Below are 21,371 nucleotides of genomic sequence, written 5' to 3' on the forward strand. Positions count from 1 at the left end.
TCAGAAGTACTATCAACTTTTCATCCTGAAGGTAATGATGTACCAGCCACTCCACCCAATTTTATAGTTTTCTAAAGTGAATCTTCCTTTTGATACCATAAAATATGCAATGGATGTTTCAGCATTAATGGTACTGAGGAAGACACAAAAGATGCAATACTAGAAGATGCGAGAGCCTTTGGCGTTGGGCTGACTTCAACAACAGCAGCACAGTTCATTATGGGTATACTGTGCATTATATGTCTCAACAATGCTGCACAGAAACAAGTAAGTTCTTGGTCACACATACAACTTAAAGTCTGTGTCTTGTTGATGATTTTCATAAGTTAATTGTGATTAATCTAAGTTGTTCAGTCGATTATTGTCTACACAAATGGATGAGGTGTGGCCTCTATGCTTTAACCTTCATGCAATGTTTAGCCTTGTATTAGTTGTGAAACAAACATTTGTGAAGTGCTTCCCTCTCCTCACCAAGAAGTCCCCTCCATACAGCCTAGCCACTCATGGTCATTGCATCTTCAATGACAAACAGTCCATCACCAAATATGCCAAGGGTCTCACCAAGGTCATTGTGGACTGAAATTATCCTCCCTACCTTGTCCGGAAATAGATCACCCATCACTTGACTCACCAACCGCCTACCATTCCCCACAAACCCATTGTCCAGCTCTAGTGGAGAGCCCCCTGCATGACTCAGTACTACCTAGGTCTGAAGCAACTGAATCACATTTTCTGCAAAGGATCTGACTACCTCACATCTTGCCTTGAAATGAGAAATATCTTTCCGACTATCCTCTCCAATCCTCCCACAGTGGTATTCCATCTCTCAACAAACCTATGCAGTACCTTTGTCCATCCCTAATACGCTCCTGCTCCAAACTCCTTGCCCCATGGCTGATATCCCTGCAATAGACCTAGGCGCAAACATGCTCTCACTACCACCTATGCAAGCTATGTCAGTCATCTTCTACCCATCAAAGAAAGGGCTACCTGTGAAAGCATCCATTTGATCCATCAACTAAGGTGCAGCCACTTGTGCTGCATTCTACTTGGCCATGATCACTAACAAGCTATCTGCCCACACGAATGACCGTACTAAACCATGGCCAAGAGACAGTTGGACCACCAAGCTGCTGCACATGCCATCCAATACTTTAAAGACTGCTCCACAGCCTGTTCCATTTGGGTTCTTTCCAGCAACACCAGCTTTTCTGAATTGTGCAAGTGGGAACTTTCCCTGTAGCATATCCTTCAATCTGTAATCTTGCTGGCACCAACTTTCAATAGCCCATGCCCTCTTCCTGTCTATCTCCTTCTCCACTTCCACTTGAGCCCTACACATGCTTTCTATCCTTTTAGTACACCTGTATAGTCCTTTTGTCTTCTCTACTTCTCTCCTCCCTCCATATTCCCCTCCCCCTCCCACCACAGCCATCCAAAGCTGCAACTATTATCCTACCATCCTGAACCCACCACATCCCTGCAGGCTCACACAGGCAGCACTAGCACCTTCCCCCACCCCCATCCTGATGTCTCTTCCCGTTGCCATGCCTCTTCTGTACCCGTACTAATCACCTCAGGAAAGATCACTGCTTACTTTAGATGCACTCATAGTCAGGCCTTAGTGCCCAAAGATGACAGTTGCCATACGTGTGGGAGTAATGCATGTCTGACTGCGTTTGTTTTTTGTTCTGTCTATGTCTGATGAAATACTTATTCTAATATCTAGCGGTCATTTTTCTATGTGCCTTATAACTCCTCCTCAATGTGGTGAGTAGCAATCTATCATTCTCATATTGTTGTTACTCCATCCTAGATTTTCCATCATATGATTTGCCCTATATATAATTTTAACAACACTTTTGAAGGAAGGTGTTACCTGTTCATATTTATGAAAGAAGTGTCCTCTTCTTGTAAATTATAGATTCTATAGGTGTAGCTCATAAGGTCTGCTATATATGAAATTCATACCATCAGTGTAAATGAATTGCTGACATAAAAATCATAGCTGTTTTAAAAGTAAAACTTTCTGACAGATTAAAACTGTGTGTCAGATGTGACTTGAACCTGGAATATTGGCCTTTTGTGGACAAGTGCTTTTCTGACTGAGCTATTCAAGAACGCTTCACAACTTGCCCATGCAGCTTTATTTCTGGCAGTGTCTATTCTCTTATCTTCCAAACTTCATGGATGTTTTCCTGCATATCTTGTGGAGAAGAGGTACTGGTAGAAATAAAGGTGTGAAATGGGTTGTAGATCATGTTTGGATAATTCAGTGAGTAGAGCACTTGTCTGTGAAAGACAGAGGTCCCAGGTTTGAGTCCTGTTCGGGCACTCAGTTTTAATCTGCTAGGAAGTTTCAAACCAACTTACTTCACTGCAGACTGAAAATTCATTCTAGGAGCTAGATGGATAAGAACAATGATTAATGATGGCTGAAAATTCCCAGAACAAAACCTGACTGAGTGCTTAATTTCATCGAAATGAGTATTCACGTCATAGTACTATAAAATTACAGGGAGACAGAAATGGCTGGTCAGTACTTACCTTCAAGAGATGAAATACTAAATACTGACAATAGACACATAAAAGTACAAAAAATATCAAAGTTCTTGGAACTGTTAATTCCTTCCTCAGAAAGGAAGGAGGTACAGGTTAGGGAAGGCAAGAAAGGAGGACAGTCAATTCAGGCCCCAAGTTGAGAGGGACTCAGGTGTAGTGAAGACAGTTTACATTATCAGTTAATTATTAAAGAGCAGTTATAAATCTCCATTTCAGTTGGTCACAAAATTTATAGAAAGAACGGCTAATGACATCTGCTTTTATGTAATTTTAGATTTTTGCAGAACTCCAGTACTGTCCATAGATTATTAGGAACCTGAATATGTCTATAAATATAAAAATTTTAGAAGAAAATAATTTTTGTCTTTTATTTCGTGGCTATATATATCACATTTCTCCTGACATGTGACCTTTAATCATAATCACAGATTCCAAGCTAAATTTTGCTGGGTGTCGTGTACAAGCACTCATCATTTCTTCTTGACATTGAACAATCAAACAATGGAAACTCCATGTTGGAATATCAACAGTATAAGGAAAAGATATACTACTAGTTACCTTAAAGATGATACATTAAGTTGTAGACAGACAACAGTAAAAGACACTTACATATTAGCTTTCAGCCGCAGCCTTTATTAGAAAAACAAAAAGAAAGAGAAACACACACATTCATCCATACAATTAAGCACACCTCATGTACATATGACTCACATGACTGCCATTTTCGGCATCTCAGACCAGAATGCAACTGTCATGGGTAGAATGCAAGCAACAATCTGAAAGGGGCGGGGAAGGGGAACGGGTAGCAGTGTGTGGGTGGGGTGAGAGAAGAGCATTGTATGGCAGAGTGGGCAGGCACTAGGCGCCAACCGGTGCAATGTTTGGAGGCTGTGAGGCAGGAAGGCCACGGGAGAGAGATGGGGCAAGGGAGGGGGGGAGGGCGGCCACAGTGAAAGTGAAAGGAAAGTGGAAAAGGAGAGGATCAGAGAGGGTAAAATACTGGTGTGTGTGTGTTGGCAGAGACTGGTGCACAAATGATCCCTGTAGCAAGGGGCTGGGACTGTGAGGGGCATAAGAATGGATTTGGCTGTTTGACACAGAGATCATATCCCTATGGAAGATCCAGGTGCAGACCTGTTCAATTCACTCACCAGCACTTCTTATTGTAGTCCTGTCATGGGTTTATTCTACCCTGTCAGAGGTCAGACCACCCATGAAATCAGCCATGTCATACACCAGCTATCCTGCAAATATTGCACAGTTCTTTATTCTGGTATGTCTATCAGTCGGCTGTCCACCACAATGAACACCACCACCAAACTGTGGCCAAGAACAAAGTAGACCACCTTGTGACACAACATACAGATGAACATGACACACCTGATTTCAATAGCTGCTTCACCTCTCGGCCCATCTGGATCCTCCCCTCTACCACCAACTTTTCTGAACTGCACAGATGGGAGTTATATTTACAATTTGTTCTCCATCCCCGAAATTATCTGAGCTTCAACTTTCAGTAACATATTGTCCCTATACCCTTCACTCAATAGCTTCACCACTTCTGCCCTATCAGCTCCTATCTATTCCCCTCTCCCACTCTCTCTATGTGCCACCCTCTTCCAGCATGCCCACCCATCTTTTCCTGTTTATCTACACTTTCTTAACTGAGTTGACATTAAAAAGGCTATTTTTGGAAAGAGGGTTCAGTATTCTGTTGTAAGCTAACTTCTCAAAATTTTTGAGAACATGGGAAGTAGGTGGATGTATTTCTAATTAGAGGTAACTTTTTTTTAATCTCTAGATTTATAGATTGTGTTAGTACTGCATACTTCAGTCTTTCAAGAAGTACATATTGACTTATTGATTGGTTACAATGGTAAGAAAAGGTAGCACTACCAAATCAGCACAAAATATGTGCACTTTGACTGAGATTCTACCACAGCCTAAGATTTGCTGTATTTTAGTGGCCTAGTTATGTCTGTGGTCTTTCTGACAATTGAGTTAGCAAAACTGAAGTGTGGTGGTGGAGCATATATAAAAATTAATAACCAACCTTGCCATGGCCACAGATGTAGGCATTTAGGTGTCTTTCACTAGAAAAAGTGCAAGAGCTCAAAAGATAGTGTGAATACTGTCTACTGTTACATGTTTGTGTGCTCCACACATCAGTCCTCTGTATGTGAATGGTTGGCTTTTCCTTATTTTACATATTGTTCCTTCTAGGAATTTCCATTATTGTTACACATTGACTACGATTATGTTGTTCATAGTGGTTCACTGACATCTACATTTTCTTGTTCATTATCAGACCTACTTGTGCATTACTTCTACTTGATTTTACATTGATTATCCTGTGCTCAATTGGCCAGAAAGCTTGTTATTCCTACTAATTCCCACTATATTTAACTCCAGCCAATCAGTTTCTCTTTTCAGATTCTATAATCTGGATATGCTGTTAAGGGATCTAACATTCAACACTCAGAGCTTCAGAACACTTTTTTTTTCTCGCGGTAACAATGTACTCCTGAATAGTCATGCCCAGGATAATTGAATGTTGTACTTGTTTGCATCTGCAATATTTTTCCCTTGAGAATGCCATCATCATTAAAGAATACAGTAGAGCTGCTTGTTTGTGGAAAACAATTAGCTGCAGTTACCCACTGCTTTCAGCCATGCTGCAGTATGAACATATCAAATAGTGGGATGGGGGACCCTCACACAGTCTGGCTCCAGCTGCCAGAGGCTGTGGTCATATGTGTGTGTGAGTTGCATTTGTGTGAGTGTGTGTGTAAGCCTTGTTGGCCAAAAGATAAGATTCTGACAGTCTTCTTGTTGTGTCTTTCTGCGTCTCAGCATCTCCGCTATATGGTGAGTAGCAATTATACTTTTCATTATATTGTTACATAGTGAGGTTATGGTAGACAATCTTCCAAGACCAGACTGATGAAACATCCAGACTGTTTCCTCTGTCACTGCTGAAAAATTACCTGCCCTTCTTCAGGAACCATGTTAATCTGCCCATTCCACAGATACACCACTAATTGTTGTTATGATACATCAGTCTGTATAGTTGAGACACACCATGGCAAGGTCCATTGTTCATGAGAAGAGACAGTACCTACAGTTTCAGTATTCATACTGTATCTAACAATACTGTAATGCTGACACAGTTGAAAACTTGCTCATGCCTGTTACATGTTTCTTGTTTTCCGTACACCACCTACATATTAAGGCAAATGAGGAACTTATACACTGATGGTTTTCTATTTCAAACAAACATTTTAACATGCAAAAATTAAATAGTTCTATTCAGAAAATTTATGATTTTACTGTAAGTCACTTTTTCTGTTATCTTAGAGGAGATCCATATTTTGAATGTATTAATTTTTAGCCAATCATTTCCTGCAGGGGAGAAACATTTCAAGGAATGAATAATGCTTATTTGTCTACTTTCAGTGGGAGTAAGGTATTAGCTCAGAAGATTTTTATACTTACTAGTTTCACTAGCTGACAGCTGAGGAGAAATAGTGACGGAAAATGTTTGAAAACGTCATTTTTATTCTTCGTAACCATCCTTTGTTATGCTTCTTATAAATAGCAGTAGTGCAGGAGTAAGTCTAATAATGAATAAGGAAACAGGAATGCTGGCAAAGTACTATTCATTTATTTGGTCTAGGAAATCATTGTATAATACCTTATTTGTATGTATGATATATGACAAGGAGTAAAGGCATTGTATGATTACATTAGTAAATCATAGTTACATGTGAAGATGTTTTCAAACAAAGGAAACTCCAGGTAGGAATATCAACAATGTAGGAAAAGATAGACTGCTACTTACCATAAAAGAGACATGTCAAGTTGCAGACAGGCACACTTAAAAGACACTAACATAAAGCTTTCGGTCACAGCCTTCATCACTAACAGAGAGAGAGAGACACATACAACACACACTCACACACACACACACACACACACACACACATGGGCCGGAATGCAACATCACGTGGGATGCAAGCAGCAATCTGGAGGGGGTGGGGAAGGGAAAGAGATAGTAGTATACAGGTGGGGAGAGAGATGAACACTGTCTGGTGCAGTGTGCAGGGACTAGACTACCAACAGGCGCAGCATCAGGATGTTGTGGGGCTGGGAGGTAGGGAAAAAAGGAGCAAAAAAGGAGAGGAGTGGGGAAGATAGATGGATGTGTTGGCAGAGGGCTGCAAATATGCAGGGTGGGAGGTGAGGTTAGGGAGGAGATGATAGCAAAGAAGGGGTGGAGGGGGTGGAAACTGTTGGTTGTAGGGTGTAGGGACAGAATGTTACTGTAGGATGAGGTTGGGATAATTACAGAAGTGGAGAATCTGTTGTAAGGATAACTCCCAGATGCACAGTTCAGAATAGCTGGTGGTGGAGGTAAGGATCCAGTGGCTTGGGTCGTGAAGCAGCCACTGAAATCAAGTGTCATGTACAGCTGAATGTTGTGCCACAGGATGGTCTGCTTTGCTCTTGGCCACAGTTTGGCAGTAGGTGTTCATCCTGATGGACAGCTGGTTGGTAGTCATACCAATATAAAACGCCTTAGGCCCTTTCCAAAACATCCCCCCTCAACCATTGTCCCTCCTCACTCATATGACACCCCACTCACCTCCTTCTACGTGCTCCCCAAAATTCAGAAACCCAACAATTCTGGATACCCCATTGTGGCTGGTTATTGTTCCCCCACTGAAAGAATTTCAGCCCTCATTGACCAATACCTCCAACCACTTGCCCATAATATAGTCTCCCATGTCAAAGACACCAAACACTTCCTTCGCTGACTCTCCACCATCCCCACCCCTTTACCTCCTGGATCCCTACTCATCACTGTTGACATAACCTCCCTATACACCAACATCCATCATGCCCATGATCTTACTGCCATTGAACACTACCTTTTCCAGTGTCCTTCAGACTCCAGACCCACTCTCTCATTCCTCAGACAGCTTACTAACTGTATCCTAACCCACATCTACTTCTCATTTGAAGGGAAGATATTTAAACAAATATGCAGCACAGTCATGGGCACCCTCATGGCATCCTCCTGTGTGAACCTTTTTATTGGTTATCTAGAAGTGACCTTCCTAGTCTCCCAAAACACCAAACCTCCAGTCTGGTTCAGGATCACTGATGAAATCTTCATGATCTGGACTCATGGCCAAGACACCCTATCTTTGTTCCTTCACAACCTCAATGCCTTCTCTCCCATATGCTTAATAAACAGTCACAATGCCCATATAGTACTAGGGACAGAAAGTTGGCTGAAACCAGACGTAAACAGTAATGAAATCCTAAACTCAGATTGGAATGTATACCGCAGAGACAGGCTGGACAGTGAAGGGAGAGGCGTGTTTATAGCGATAAGAAGTGCAATAGTATCAAAGGAAATTGTCGGAGATCTGAAATGTTAAATAATTTGGGTGAAGGTCACAGTTAAAGCAGGCTCAGACATGGTAATTGGATGTCTCTATAGGCCCCCTGGCTCAGCAGCTGTTGTGGCTGAGCACATGAAGGATAATTTGGAAAATATTTCGAGTAGATTTCCCCACCATGTAATAGTTCTGGGTGGAGATTTTAATTTGCCGGATATAGACTGGGAGGCTCAAACGTTCATAACAGGTGGTAGGGACATAGAATCCAGTGAAATTTTTTTAAGTGCTTTATCTGAAAACTACCTTGAGCAGGTAAACAGAGAACCGACTCATGGCGATAATATATTAGACCTTCTGGTGACAAACAGACCCGAACTATTTAAACAGTTAACGTAGAACAGGGAATCAGCGATCATAAAGCGGTTACTGCATCGATGATTTCAGCCGTAAATAGCAATATTAAAAAAGGTAGGAAGATTTTTCTGTTTAGCAAAAGTGAGAAAAAGCAGATTACAGAGTACCTGACAGCTCAACACAAAAGTTTTGTCTCAAGTACAGATAGTGTTGAGGATCAGTGGACAAAGTTCAAAACCATCGTACAATATGCATTAGATGAGTATGTGCCAAGCAAGATCGTAAGAGATGGAAAAGAGCCACCGTGGTACAACAACCGAGTTAGAAAACTGCTGTGGAAGCAAAGGGAACTTCACAGCAAACATAAACATAGCCAAAGCCTTGCAGACAAACAAAAATTACGCGAAGCGAAATGTAGTGTGAGGAGGGCTATGCGGAAGGCGTTCAATGAATTCAAAAGTAAAGTTCTATGTACTGACTTGGCAGAAAATCCTAAGAAATTTTGGTCTTATGTCAAAGCGGTAGGTGGATCAAAACAAAATGTCCAGACACTTTGTGACCAAAATGGTACTGAAAAAGAGGATGACAGACTAAAGGCCGAAATACTAAATGTCTTTTTCCAAAGCTGTTTCACAGAGGAAGACTGCACTGTAGTTCCTTCTCTAGATTGTCGCACAGATGACAAAATGGTGGATATTGAAATGGACGACAGAGGGATAGAGAAACAATTAAAATTGCTCAAAAGAGGAAAGGCCACTGGACCTGATGGGATACCAGTTAGATTTTACGCAGAGCACCCGAAGGAACTTGCCCCCTTCTTGCAGCGGTGTACCGTAGGTTTCTAGAAGAGCATAGCGTTCCAAAGGATTGGAAAAGGGCACAGGTCATCCCCGTTTTCAAGAAGGGACGTCGAACAGTTGTGCAGAACTATAGACCTATATATCTAACATCGATCAGTTGTAGAATTTTGGAACACGTATTATGTTCGAGTATAATGACTTTTCTGGAGACTAGAAATCTACTCAGTAGGAATAAGCATGGGTTTCATAAAAGACGGTCGTGTGAAACCCAGATCACGCTATTCGTCCACGAGACTCAGAGGGCCATAGACACGGGTTCCCAGGTGGATGCCGTGTTTCTTGACTTCCGCAAGGTGTTCGATACAGTTCCCAACAGTCGTTTAATGAACAAAGTAAGAGCATATGGACTATCAGACCAATTGTGTGATTGGATTGAAGAGTTCCTAGATAACAGAGCGCAGCATGTCATTCTCAATGGAGAGAAATCTTCCGAAGTAAGAGTGATTTCAGGTGTGCCGCAGGGTAGTGTCATAGGACCGTTGCTATTCACATTATACATAAATGACCTTGTGGATGACATCAGAAGTTCACTGAGGCTTTTTGGAGATGATGCAGTGGTTTATCGTGAGGTTGTAACAATGGAAAATTGTACTGAAATGCAGGAGGATCTGCAGCAAATTGACGCATGGTGCAGGGAATGGCAATTGAATCTCAATGTAGGCAAGTGTAATGTGCTCCAAATTCATCGAAAGATAGATCCCTTATCATTTAGCTACAAAATAGCAGGTCAGCAACTGGAAGCAGTTAATTCCATAAATTATCTGGGAGTACGCATGAGGAGTGATTTAAAATGATATGATCATATAAAGTTGATCGTCAGTAAAGCAGATGCCAGACTGAGATTCATTGGAAGAATCCTAAGGAAATGCAATCTGAAAACAAAGGAAGTAGGTTACAGTACGCTTGTTTGCCCACTGCTTGAATACTGCTCAGTAGTATGGGATCCGTACCAGATAGGGTTGATAGAAGAGATAGAGAAGATCCAATGGAGAGCAGCGCGCTTCATTACAGGATCATTTAGTAATCGCGAAAGCATTACGGAGATGATAGATAAACTCCAGTGGAAGACTCTGCAGGAGAGATGCTCAGTAGCTCGATACGGGCTTTTGTTAAAGTTTCGAGAACATTCCTTCACTGAAGAGTCAAGCAGTATATTGCTCCCTCCTATGTATATCTCGCGAAGAGACCATGAGGATAAAATCAGAGAGATTAGAGCCCACACAGAAGCATACCAACAATCCTTCTTTCCACGAACAATACGAGACTGGAATACAAGAGAGAACCGATAGAGGTACTCAAGGTACACTCCGCCACACACCGTCAGGTGGCTTGCGGAGTATGGATGTAGATGTAGATGTAGATGTTGCCCTAATCTACCCAGCATGCCACCCTTTCTTGATGTTGACCTCCTCCTCTCTGATGACTCCATCCACACCTCTGTTCACATTAAGCCCACCAACCACCAACAGTACCAGCATTTTGACAGCTGTCATCCCTTTCATACCAAGAAATCCATCCCTAATAGCCTGGCTACCTGGGGACAGTGTATCTGCTGTGACAAAAACTCCCTTGCCCAGTATGCTGAGGCTCTCACCAAGGACTTCACACACAGACACTATCTCCCAGACCTAATCCACAAACAGATAGATCTCCCATGCCATTTCCCGTGATACCCCCAATCCTCCCACCATCAGGAAGAGCCAGCCACAAAGGAGTGCCCCTTCATCACCAGTACCAGCTCATACTGAAACGTGTGAGTCACATCCTTCACTAGGGCTTTGACTATCTATCATCATGCTCTGAAATGAGGGATATCATACCAAAGATAATTCCCACACCTATTATAGTGGTATTCCGTGGCTACTAACCTCTGCAACATCCTAGACCATCCCTGTGCCACTCCCAATCCCAACCCCTTGCCACAAGGATCATACACTGTGGAAGACCCAGGTGCAAAACCTGTCCAATCCACCCACCCAGCTCTTCCTATTCCAGTCCTGTCACAGGTTTATCCTACACCATCAGGAGCTGGGCCACCTGCAAAAGCAGCCATGTCACTTACCAGCTCTCCTGCAATCATTGCATAGCTTTTTATATTGGTAAGACTATCAACCAGCTGTCCACCAGGATGACTGGCCACTGCCAAACTGTGGTCAAGAGCAAAGTTGATCAACCTGTGGTACAACATGCAGCTGAACATAACACACTTGATTTCAGTGGCTGCTTCACTACCTGACCTCACCTCCACCACCAGCTATTCTGAACTGTGCAGATGGGAGTTATCGTTACAACACATCCTCCACTTCCGTAATCATCCTGACCCCAACCTACTGTAAAATACTGTCCCCATATTCTCCACCCAACAATGTCTGACGCCTCCACCCCCTCTGTGCTATCACCTCCTCCTCATCATCATCTCCCACCCTGTTAATTTGCAACCCTCTGCCAACACATTCATCCATCTTTCCTGCTCCTCTCCTTTTTTGCTCCTTTTTCCCCCACATCCCAGTCCCACAATCTCCTGATGCTGTGCCTGTTGGCAGTCTAGTCCCTGCACACTGCACCAGACTCTGTATTCCTCTCTCTCCCCACCTGTACACTACTATCCCTTTCCCTTCCCCTTCCCCACCCTTCCAGATTGCTGCTTGCTTCTGATGTGATATTGCATTCTGGCCCAAGATGCTGGAGTTGCGGTCATGTGTGCAGGAGGTGTGCTTGTTTATGTGTGTGTGCCTCTCTCTCTTTTACTAATGTAGGCTGTGACTGAAAGCTTTATGCAAGTGTCTTTTAATTGTGCCTGCCCGAAACTTGATGTGTCTTCTTTAGGGTCTAAAGATGTTTTCTTTTTTAATGTGTTCCCTTTTTTTAAAATTAGTGTTTCAGATGAGGCAGTATTTTCAGACTTTCAAAAAGGGGTCTGCAGGAACCCGTGAATATAGCTTTCTTTATCACCATGATGATCTTTTTCTGTATTTTTTTTAAGTTGTGAGATTCCCCAAAAATACTGTTCCATACATTAGTATTGACTGTATACTACCATGGTACAGTGTCACCAATGATGAGCAGCTTGTATTTTGAGTGAGAATCCTAGCAGCATGAATAAGTATATTCAGTTTTTTATTTAAAGTGTTAGGGTGCAACTCCCACTTCAAGTGGAAGAGAAGGAGAAAGAGTTGGAGGACATGGACTGGTGTACAGGAATGAAAGGAGTAGCCACCTGCTAGAATTTTGAAAATAGCATAATTTAGTCATTGTTAACACTTGGTGTTAAAAAGAGACACGTAACATTTCAGATTCACCATGTTATGATCAGACAGATATTTCAAAAACTGATTTTAAAGTGTAAGGCATTTCCAGAGGCAATGTGGCTTTGATAATAATTTATTGATTATGAACTGCTGATTTTAAAACTGAAGAAATGACAAAAAGGTGAAAATTAAGGAGCTGGGAACTGATGAATTGAAAGAATCAGAGGCTTTTGAGAGTTTCAGTGGAAGCATTGGGCACAGATTGACTGAAACAGTGGGAATACAACAGAAGACAAGTGAGTAGCCTTGAGAGATGAACTAATGAAGGCAGCAGAGACTCAAATAGGTGAAAAGAAAAAAATGTTCAAATGTATGTGAAACCTTAAGGGACTTAACTGCTAAGGTCATCAGTCCCTAAGCTTACACACTACTTAACCTAAATTAACCTAAGGACAAACACACACACCCATGCCCGAGGGAGGACTCGAACCTCCACCGGGACCAGCCACACAGTCCATGACTGCAGTGCCTTAGACCACTCGGCTAATCCCGTGTGGCTAGGTGAAAAGAAAAGGCCTAGTAGAAATCCTAGGATAACACATCAATAATTGAAACTTATTGACAAAAGGAGAAAATATGAAAATGCAGTAAAGGATCCAGATGAAAGTGAATACAGTGATATAAAAATTGTTATTGTTGTTGTGGTCTTCAGTCCAAAGACTGGTTTGGTGCAGCTCTCCATGCTACTCTATGCTGTGCAAGCCTTCTTCATTTCTGAGTAACTACTGCAACCTACATCTTTCTGAATCTGTTTACTGTATTCATCTCTGGTCTTCCTCTACTATTTTGCCCCCCCCCCCTCTCTTGCACACTTCCCTCCAGTACTAAATTGGTGACCCTTGAGTCTGAGAATGTGTCCTATCAACTGATTCCTCCTTTTGGTTAAGCTGTGCCGCAAATTCCTCTTCTCCCTGATTCTGTTCAGTACCTCCTCATTAGTTACATGAGATACCCATCTAATCATCAGCATTATTCCATAGCACCACATTTTGAGAGTTTCTATTCTCTTATTGTCTAAATTGTTTATTGTCCATGTTTCACTTCCATACATGGCTACACTCCTTACAAATACTTTCCTTACACTTTAATCTATATCAAATTTCTCTTCCTTTTCATCACCAGTCTACATTTTATATCCTCTCTACTTCAACCATCATCATTTATTTTGCTGCCCAAATAGAAAAACTCATCTACTACTTTAAATGTCTCATTTCCAAATCTAATTCCCTCACATCACATGATTTAATTTGACTACATTTCATTAGCCTTGTTTTGCTTTTATTGATGTTCATCTTATATCCTCCTTTCAAGACACTGTCCATTCTGTCCAACTGCTCTTCCAAGTCCTTTGTTGTCTCTGACAGAATTGCAAAATCATCAGCAAACCTCAATATTTTTATTTCTTCTCCCTGGATTTTAATTCCTACTCCAAATTTTTCTTTTGTTTCCTTTGCTGCTTGCTCAGTATATAGATTGAATAACTTCAGGGATGGGCTACAACCCTATCTCACTCCCTTCTCAACCACTGCTTTCCTTTTGTGCCCCTCGACTCTTATAACTGGCATCTGGTATCTGAACAAATTGTAGATAGCCATTCACTCCCTGTATTTTATCCCTGCCACCTTCAGAATTTGAAAGAGAGTATGCCAGTCAACATTATCAAAAGTTTTCTCTAAGTCTATAAATGCTAGAAATGTAGGTTTGCCTTTCCTTAACCTATTTTGTAAGGTAAGTCTTAGGGTCAGAATTGCCTTGAGTGTTCCTCCGTTTCTATGGAATCCAAACTGGTCCTCCCTGATGTCGGCTTCTACCAGTTTTTCCATTTGTCTGTGAAGAATTCATGTTAGTATTTTGCAACTGTGACTTATTAATCTGATATTTGGTAGTTTTCACACCTGTCAGCACCTGCTTTCTTTGGTGATGTTTGGTTTGTGTGGCGCTCCACTGTGCGGTCATCAACGCCTGTACAAAGTCCCAATTTTTACACAGTCCAATTTTGCACAGTCCAATCTAGTCACGGTCACAAATGATGATGATGATGCTGAAATGATGACAACACAAACACCCAGTCCCCAGGCAGAGAAAATCCCCAACCCAGCTGGGAACTGAACCCGGGACCCCGTGATCCAGAGGCAGCAATGCTAGCCACTAGACCACGAGTGGTGGACTGCTTTCTTTGGAATTGGAATAACTATATTCTTCTTGAAGTCTCAGGGTATTTCACCTGTCTTATACATCTTGCTCGCCAGATGGAAGAGTTTTGTCATGGCTGGCTCTCCCAATGCTATCAGTAGTTCTAATGGAATGTTGTCTCCTCCCAAGGTCTTGTTTTGACTTAGGTCTGTCAGTGCTCTGTCAAATTCCTCATGCAGTATCATGTCCCATCTCCATCAACGTCCTCTTCCATTTCCATAATATTGCCCTCAAGCACAACCCCCCTGTGTAGCTGCTTTATATAATCCTTCCACATTTCTGCTTTTCCTTCTTTGCTTAGGACTGGTTTCCCATGTGAGCTCTTGAAATTCATACAGGCGTTTCTCTTTTATCCAAAGGTCTCTTTAATTTTCCTGTAGACAGCATCTATCTTACCCTACCCCTCATGATATATGCTTCTGCATCCTTACATTTGGCCTCTAGCCATTTCTGCTTAGCCATTTTGCACTTTCTGTTGATCTCATTTTTGAGATGCTTGTGTTGCTTTTTTATATTTTCTCTCAACTAAAAATTAAATTGACAAAAAGTGCAATATGGCTAAGCACAAATGGCTAGAGGACAGTTTCAATGCTGTAGAAGCATGCATAATTAGGTGAAAGATAGATACTGGCTACAAAAAATTTTAAGAGGTAGACGAGGAGCTCAGGCGGCAAGCCACTATTAAACAAAGAAGGAAAAGGTGAAATGTGGAAAGGATATGTAAAAGGGCTATACTAGAAAAATGAACTTGAAACATTACTGATCTGGATTCTAGCCTGGAGGTCTGGCAAATTTTTCTTTGTTGACCATCTGCTTGTGATTATTTGATTTGATGACCAGTTGGTAAATGATAAACACAATACAGCAGAAATTTATTTGCAATCTTCTTACATTTATTGACACAGGTAATATAATGATCTGCTTGTATTCATGAATTCAGACAGTTCATCTATCCCAGATCAGAACTTCACCTAAACCAACTGTAAGATTGTTTTGATGGAGTGGCAACATATTTTCTGTGCACTTTAACTGTTGAGTTATATCTGGGTAACAGAATGAGTTTAAGTTTGTTGCATAGGAACTGGATACTTTTGCCATTCAGCTTCAGCTGACACAGTTACTGTTCTATTATGCCGTGTATGTGTTAATAATCCACACATTTTTTTCCCAAATTTAAGCAGGAAAACTGTGGTGCATAGATTTATTGTAACAAGACTGGTACTGCTCTGCCCCCAACAATAGATCCTGTTATACTAAAGCGTTGTTGTGGCCTCAATCTGTGACCCATCAGTAACATGTTAAAAGTGAAGTATTGAACATGTATCTACTTGTTAATCATGGCTACAAGTTCTCATTTCCACTTATACACAGCTAAGGAAAAATTTCAAATTATTGAAGAAGCAGGCGAACGTTGGAAACTGTGCAGGGGGAAGAAAGTACAGTGTGAGCAAGGGATATGTTTGTGGCTGGTGTCAAAAAAAAATGTTGCCTCATGAAATGAATGGTAATCAATGGACTTTTGTGGCCAAAAAGTGAAGCATCTGGACCTGAAAAAAGGCTCTTTGGTTATGTAGACGAGGAATGACAATATGGATGTGTGTTGACTAGTGAAATGTGCCAACTCAGAGCATTTTTAGCCAAAGAATATCAAGATTTATCAATTGAAATGGATTAGTCCTCTGGAGGAAAACTACCATCATTCAATGGTTTCCTGGCAATTACGGGGTAGAAGTTGTGAATTTTCATCGCTAAGTGATGAATTTATGCCGCAAACATTCCTGTATACAATCACAAATTGGTAACATGGATGAAATGCCTGTCTAGTTTGAGATGCTTCTTGACAATGCCATGAAAAGGAAAGAGGAATCTAGCATCATGATACTAACTGGCAGCAATGAGAAGCAAAAGTGTACAGGTATGTTACCTATAAGTGGCAATGGATGAAAGATACCACTTTATGTGATATGAGGCATGTTTTTTAAGTAAGTACCATTTTGCCACACTGCAGCCACAGTGCTGTGGTCGGCGTTCTGCGCATGTGCACTGGGTACCTACATCTGTTGTCTACACACTGACGCCATTACAGTCTGATTCTTCCTTGTTTACGTTGTGTACTGAGTGTTTAAGATGCCTCTGATAATCGTGAGTCCCGCCAACTGTGAAGTACGGGCTGTTATAAGATTTCTTAGTGCTAAAGGCCTAAAAGTGATTGATATTCATCATGAGTTCTGAGCAGTTTACGGAGAAAACATTGTGAGTGATGGAATGGTAAGAAAGTGGGTGAGAGCATTTAAAGATGGCTACACAAATGTGCATGATGAACAACGGAGTGGGCGTCCTTTGGTCGTTAATGAAAGTTTGGTGCAGGAAGTGGACAATAAGCTGAGAGAAAACAGACACTTTATGATTTCATCCTTGCAGGATGACTTTCCTAATGGTTCTCGTAGTGTTTTGTATGGCATTGTGACCGAGAACTTGAATTACTGAAAATTGTGTGCACATTGGGTACCGAAAACCAGAATCAAAGCAACAGTCCATGGAATGGTGGCATTCGCATTCACCCAGAAAAGTGAAGTTTAAGTAATCATGTGCACAGTTTTTTGGGACAGAAAAGGAATATTGCTTGTGGAATTTTTGCCTCATAATGAGACAGCCAATGCAGCAACTTACTGTAAGACATTGCACAGTCTGCGCCATTCAGTTCAGAACAAAAGACGTGGCAAGTTGAGCAAGGGCATTGTTTTGCTGAATGACAGTGCCCCTCCACATGTGGTGAATCAGACCAAAGATCTCATCACATCTTTTCGATGGGAAACTATAGATCATCCTCCGTACAGCCCCGATCTTGCGCCCAGTGACTATCATCTGTTCCTGCACTTGAAGAAACACCTGGGCAGTCAGCATCTTCAGGGTGATGATGAAGTCAAAACAGTGGTGATGCAGTGGTTAACAAGTCAGGTGGCAGACTTCTATGAGTTGTTGTTGTTGTGGTCTTCAGTCCTGAGACTGGTTTGATGCAGCTCTCCATGCTACTCTATCCTGTGCAAGCTTCTTCATCTCCCAGTACCTACTGCAACATACATCCTTCTGAATCTGCTTAGTGTATTCATCTCTTGGTCTCCCTCTACGATTTTTACCCTCCACGCTGCCCTCCAATGCTAAATTTGTGATCCCTTGATGCCTCAAAACATGTCCTACCAACCGATCCCTTCTTCTAGTCACGTTGTGACACAAACTTCTCTTCTCCCCAATCCTATTCAATACCTCCTCATTAGTTACGTGATCTACCCACCTTATCTTCAGCATTCTTCTGTAGCACCACATTTCGAAAGCTTCTATTCTCTTCTTGTCCAAACTGGTTATCATCCATATTTCACTTCCATACATGGCTACACTCCATACAAATACTTTCAGAAACGACTTCCTGACATTTAAATCTATACTCGATGTCAACAAATTTCTCTTCTTCAGAAACGATTTCCTTGCCATTGCCAGTCTACATTTTATATACTCTCTACTTCGACCATCATCAGTTATTTTACTCCCTAAATAGCAAAACTCCTTTACTACTTTAAGTGTCTCATTTCCTAATCTAATCCCCTCAGCATCACCCGATTTAATTTGACTACATTCCATTATCCTCGTTTTGCTTTTGTTGATGTTCATCTTATATCCTCCTTTCAAGACACTGTCCATTCCGTTCAACTGCTCTTCCAAGTCCTTTGCTGTCTCTGACAGAATTACAATGTCATCGGCGAACCTCAAAGTTTTTACTTCTTCTCCATGAATTTTAATACGTACTCCGAATTTTTCTTTTGTTTACTTTACTGCTTGCTCAATATACAGATTGAATAACATCGGGGAGAGGCTACAACCCTGTCTCACTCCTTTCCCAACCACTGCTTCCCTTTCATGTCCCTCGACTCTTATAACTGCCATCTGGTTTCTGTACAAATTGTAAATAGCCTTTCGTTCCCTGTATTTTACCCCTGCCACCTTCAGAATTTGAAAGAGAGTATTCCAGTTAACGTTGTCAAAAGCTTTCTCTAAGTCTACAAATGCTAGAAACGTAGGTTTGCCTTTTCTTAATCTTTCTTCTAAGATAAGTCGTAAGGTTAGTATTGCCTCATGTGTTCCAACATTTCTACGGAATCCAAACTGATCTTCCCCGAGGTCCGCTTCTAACAGTTTTTCCATTCGTCTGTAAAGAATTCGCTTTAGTATTTTGCAGCTGTGACTTATCAAACTGATAGTTCGGTAATTTTCACATCTGTCAACACCTGCTTTCTTTGGGATTGGAATTATTATATTCTTCTTTAAGTCTGTGGGTATTTCGCCTGTCTCATACATCTTGCTCACCAGATGGTAGAGTTTTGTCATGACTGGCTCTCAGAAGGCCATCAGTAGTTCTAATGGAATGTTGTCTACTCCCGAGGCCTTGTTTCGACTCAGGTCTTTCAGTGCTCTGTCAAACTCTTCACGCAGTATCTCATCTCCCATTTCATCTTCATCTACATCCTCTTCCATTTCCATAATATTGTCCTCAAGTACATCGCCCTTGTATAAACCCTCTATATACTCCTTCCACCTTTCTGCCTTCCCTTCTTTGCTTAGAACTGGGTTGCCATCTGAGCTCTTGATATTCATACAAGTGGTTCTCTTCTCTCCAAAGGTCTCTTTAATTTTCCTGTAGGCAGTATCTATCTTACCCCTAGTGAGACAAGCCTCTACATCCTTACATTTGTCCTCTAGCCATCCCTGCTTAGCCATTTTGCACTTCCTGTTGATCTCATTTTTGAGACGTTTGTATTCCTTTTTGCCTACTTCATTTACTGCATTTTTAAATTTTCTCCTTTCATCAATTAAATTCAATATTTCTTCTGTTACCCAAGGATTTCTATTAGCCCTCGTCTTTTTACCTACTTGATCCTCTGCTGCCTTCGCTACTGCATCCCTCAGAGCTACCCATTCTTCTTCTACTGTATTTCTTTCCCCCATTCCTGTCAATTGTCCCCTTATGCTCTCCCTGAAACTCTCTACAACCTATGGTTCTTTCAGTTTATCCAGGTCCCATCTCCTTAAATTCCCACCTTTTTGCAGTTTCTTCAGTTTCAATCTGCAGTTCATAACCAATAGATTGTGGTCAGAATCCACATCTGCCCCTGGAAATGTCTTACAATTCAAAACCTGGTTCCTAAATCTCTGTCTTACCATCATATAATCTATCTGATACCTTTTAGTATCTCCAGGATTCTTCCAGGTATACAACCTTCTTTTATGATTCTTGAACCAAGTGTTAATGATTAAGTTATGCTCTGTGCAAAATTCTACAAGGCGGCTTCCTCTTTCATTTCTTTTCCCCAATCCATATTCACCTACTATGTTTCGTTCCCTCCCTTTTCCTACTGACGAATTCCAGTCACCTATGACTATTAAATTTTCGTCTCCCTTCACTACCTGAATAATTTCTTTTATCTCGTCATACATTTCATCAATTTCTTCATCATCTGCAGAGATAGTTGGCATATAAACTTGTACTACTGTAGTAGGCTTGGGCTTTGTGTCTATCTTGGCCACAATAATGCGTTCACTATGCTGTTTGTAGTAGCTAACCCGCACTCCTATTTTTTTTATTCATTATTAAACCTACTCCTGCATTACCCCTATTTGATTTTGTATTTATAAACCTGTAATCACCTGACCAAAAGTCTTGTTCCTCCTGCCACCGAACTTCACTAATTCCCACTATATCTAACTTTAACCTATCCATTTCCCTTTTTAAATTTTCTAACCTACCTGCCCGATTAAGGGATCTGACATTCCGCGCTCCGATCCGTAGACTGCCAGTTTTCTTTCTCCTGATAACGACGTCTTCTTGAGTAGTCCCCGCCCAGAGATCCGAATGGGGGACTATTTTACCTCTGGAATATTTTACCCAAGAGGACGCCATCATCATTTAATCATACAGTAAAGCTGCATGCCCTCGGGAAAAATTACGGCTGTAGTTTCCCCTTGCTTTCAGCCGTTCGCAGTACCAGCACAGCAAGGCCGTTTTTGTTAATGTTACAAGGCCAGATCAGTCAATCATCCAGACTGTTGCCCCTGCAACTACTGAAAAGGCTGCTGCCCCTCTTAAGGAACCACATGTTTGTCTGGCCTCTCAACAGTTACCCCTCCGTTGTGGTTGCACGTACGGTACGGCCATCTGTATCGCTGAGGCACGCAAGCCTCCCCACCAACGGCAAGGTCCATGGTTCATGGGGGATCTTCTATGAGTAGGGTATTCAAAAACTGGTACAACTTTATGACACGTGCCTTAATATTGATGGAAATTATGTAGAAAAGTAGATTAAGGTACAGGATTTTATGTAAAAATAAAATTATTGAGATATCTTAGCATGTCTTTTTTTTTTAATTTCAAAATGGTACTTACTTAAAAAACAAGCCTCATACATAAAAGGAAAACTATTTTGAAAATATCAGTGAAAGGCATACTGGTTAGAACAAATCTGGAAAGGTGGATTGACAATGACCTTGTGATTGACTGGGTGACTTGTTTTGAAATGTTGCCCTCTTGCATTACTGAATTTATGTAAGGTGTTGATCCTGGACAGCTTCCGCAGACATACAAGTGTGATACAAGTTACAAAAATGGAAAACTGATTTGGTCGTTATTGCTGGAGGCC

At 41.4% G+C, this 21,371-nt stretch overlaps 1 protein-coding gene across 4 annotated transcripts in view; it reads left to right on the plus strand.

The window, feature by feature from the left end:
• The window catches only part of LOC126199000 (multidrug resistance protein homolog 49-like), a 368,814-nt gene that overhangs the window by 174,252 nt on the left and 173,191 nt on the right, over positions 1-21,371 (plus strand). For all 4 annotated transcript variants that reach the window (XM_049935679.1, XM_049935676.1, XM_049935680.1 and 1 more), the window contains exon 5: positions 123-267. In XM_049935679.1, coding sequence (XP_049791636.1) covers positions 123-267 — 145 coding nt within the window. The remainder of the gene's footprint in view (positions 1-122; positions 268-21,371) is intronic.

Source organism: Schistocerca nitens, chromosome 8 (genome assembly GCF_023898315.1).
Source record: "Schistocerca nitens isolate TAMUIC-IGC-003100 chromosome 8, iqSchNite1.1, whole genome shotgun sequence".
Taxonomy (NCBI): domain Eukaryota; kingdom Metazoa; phylum Arthropoda; class Insecta; order Orthoptera; family Acrididae; genus Schistocerca; species Schistocerca nitens.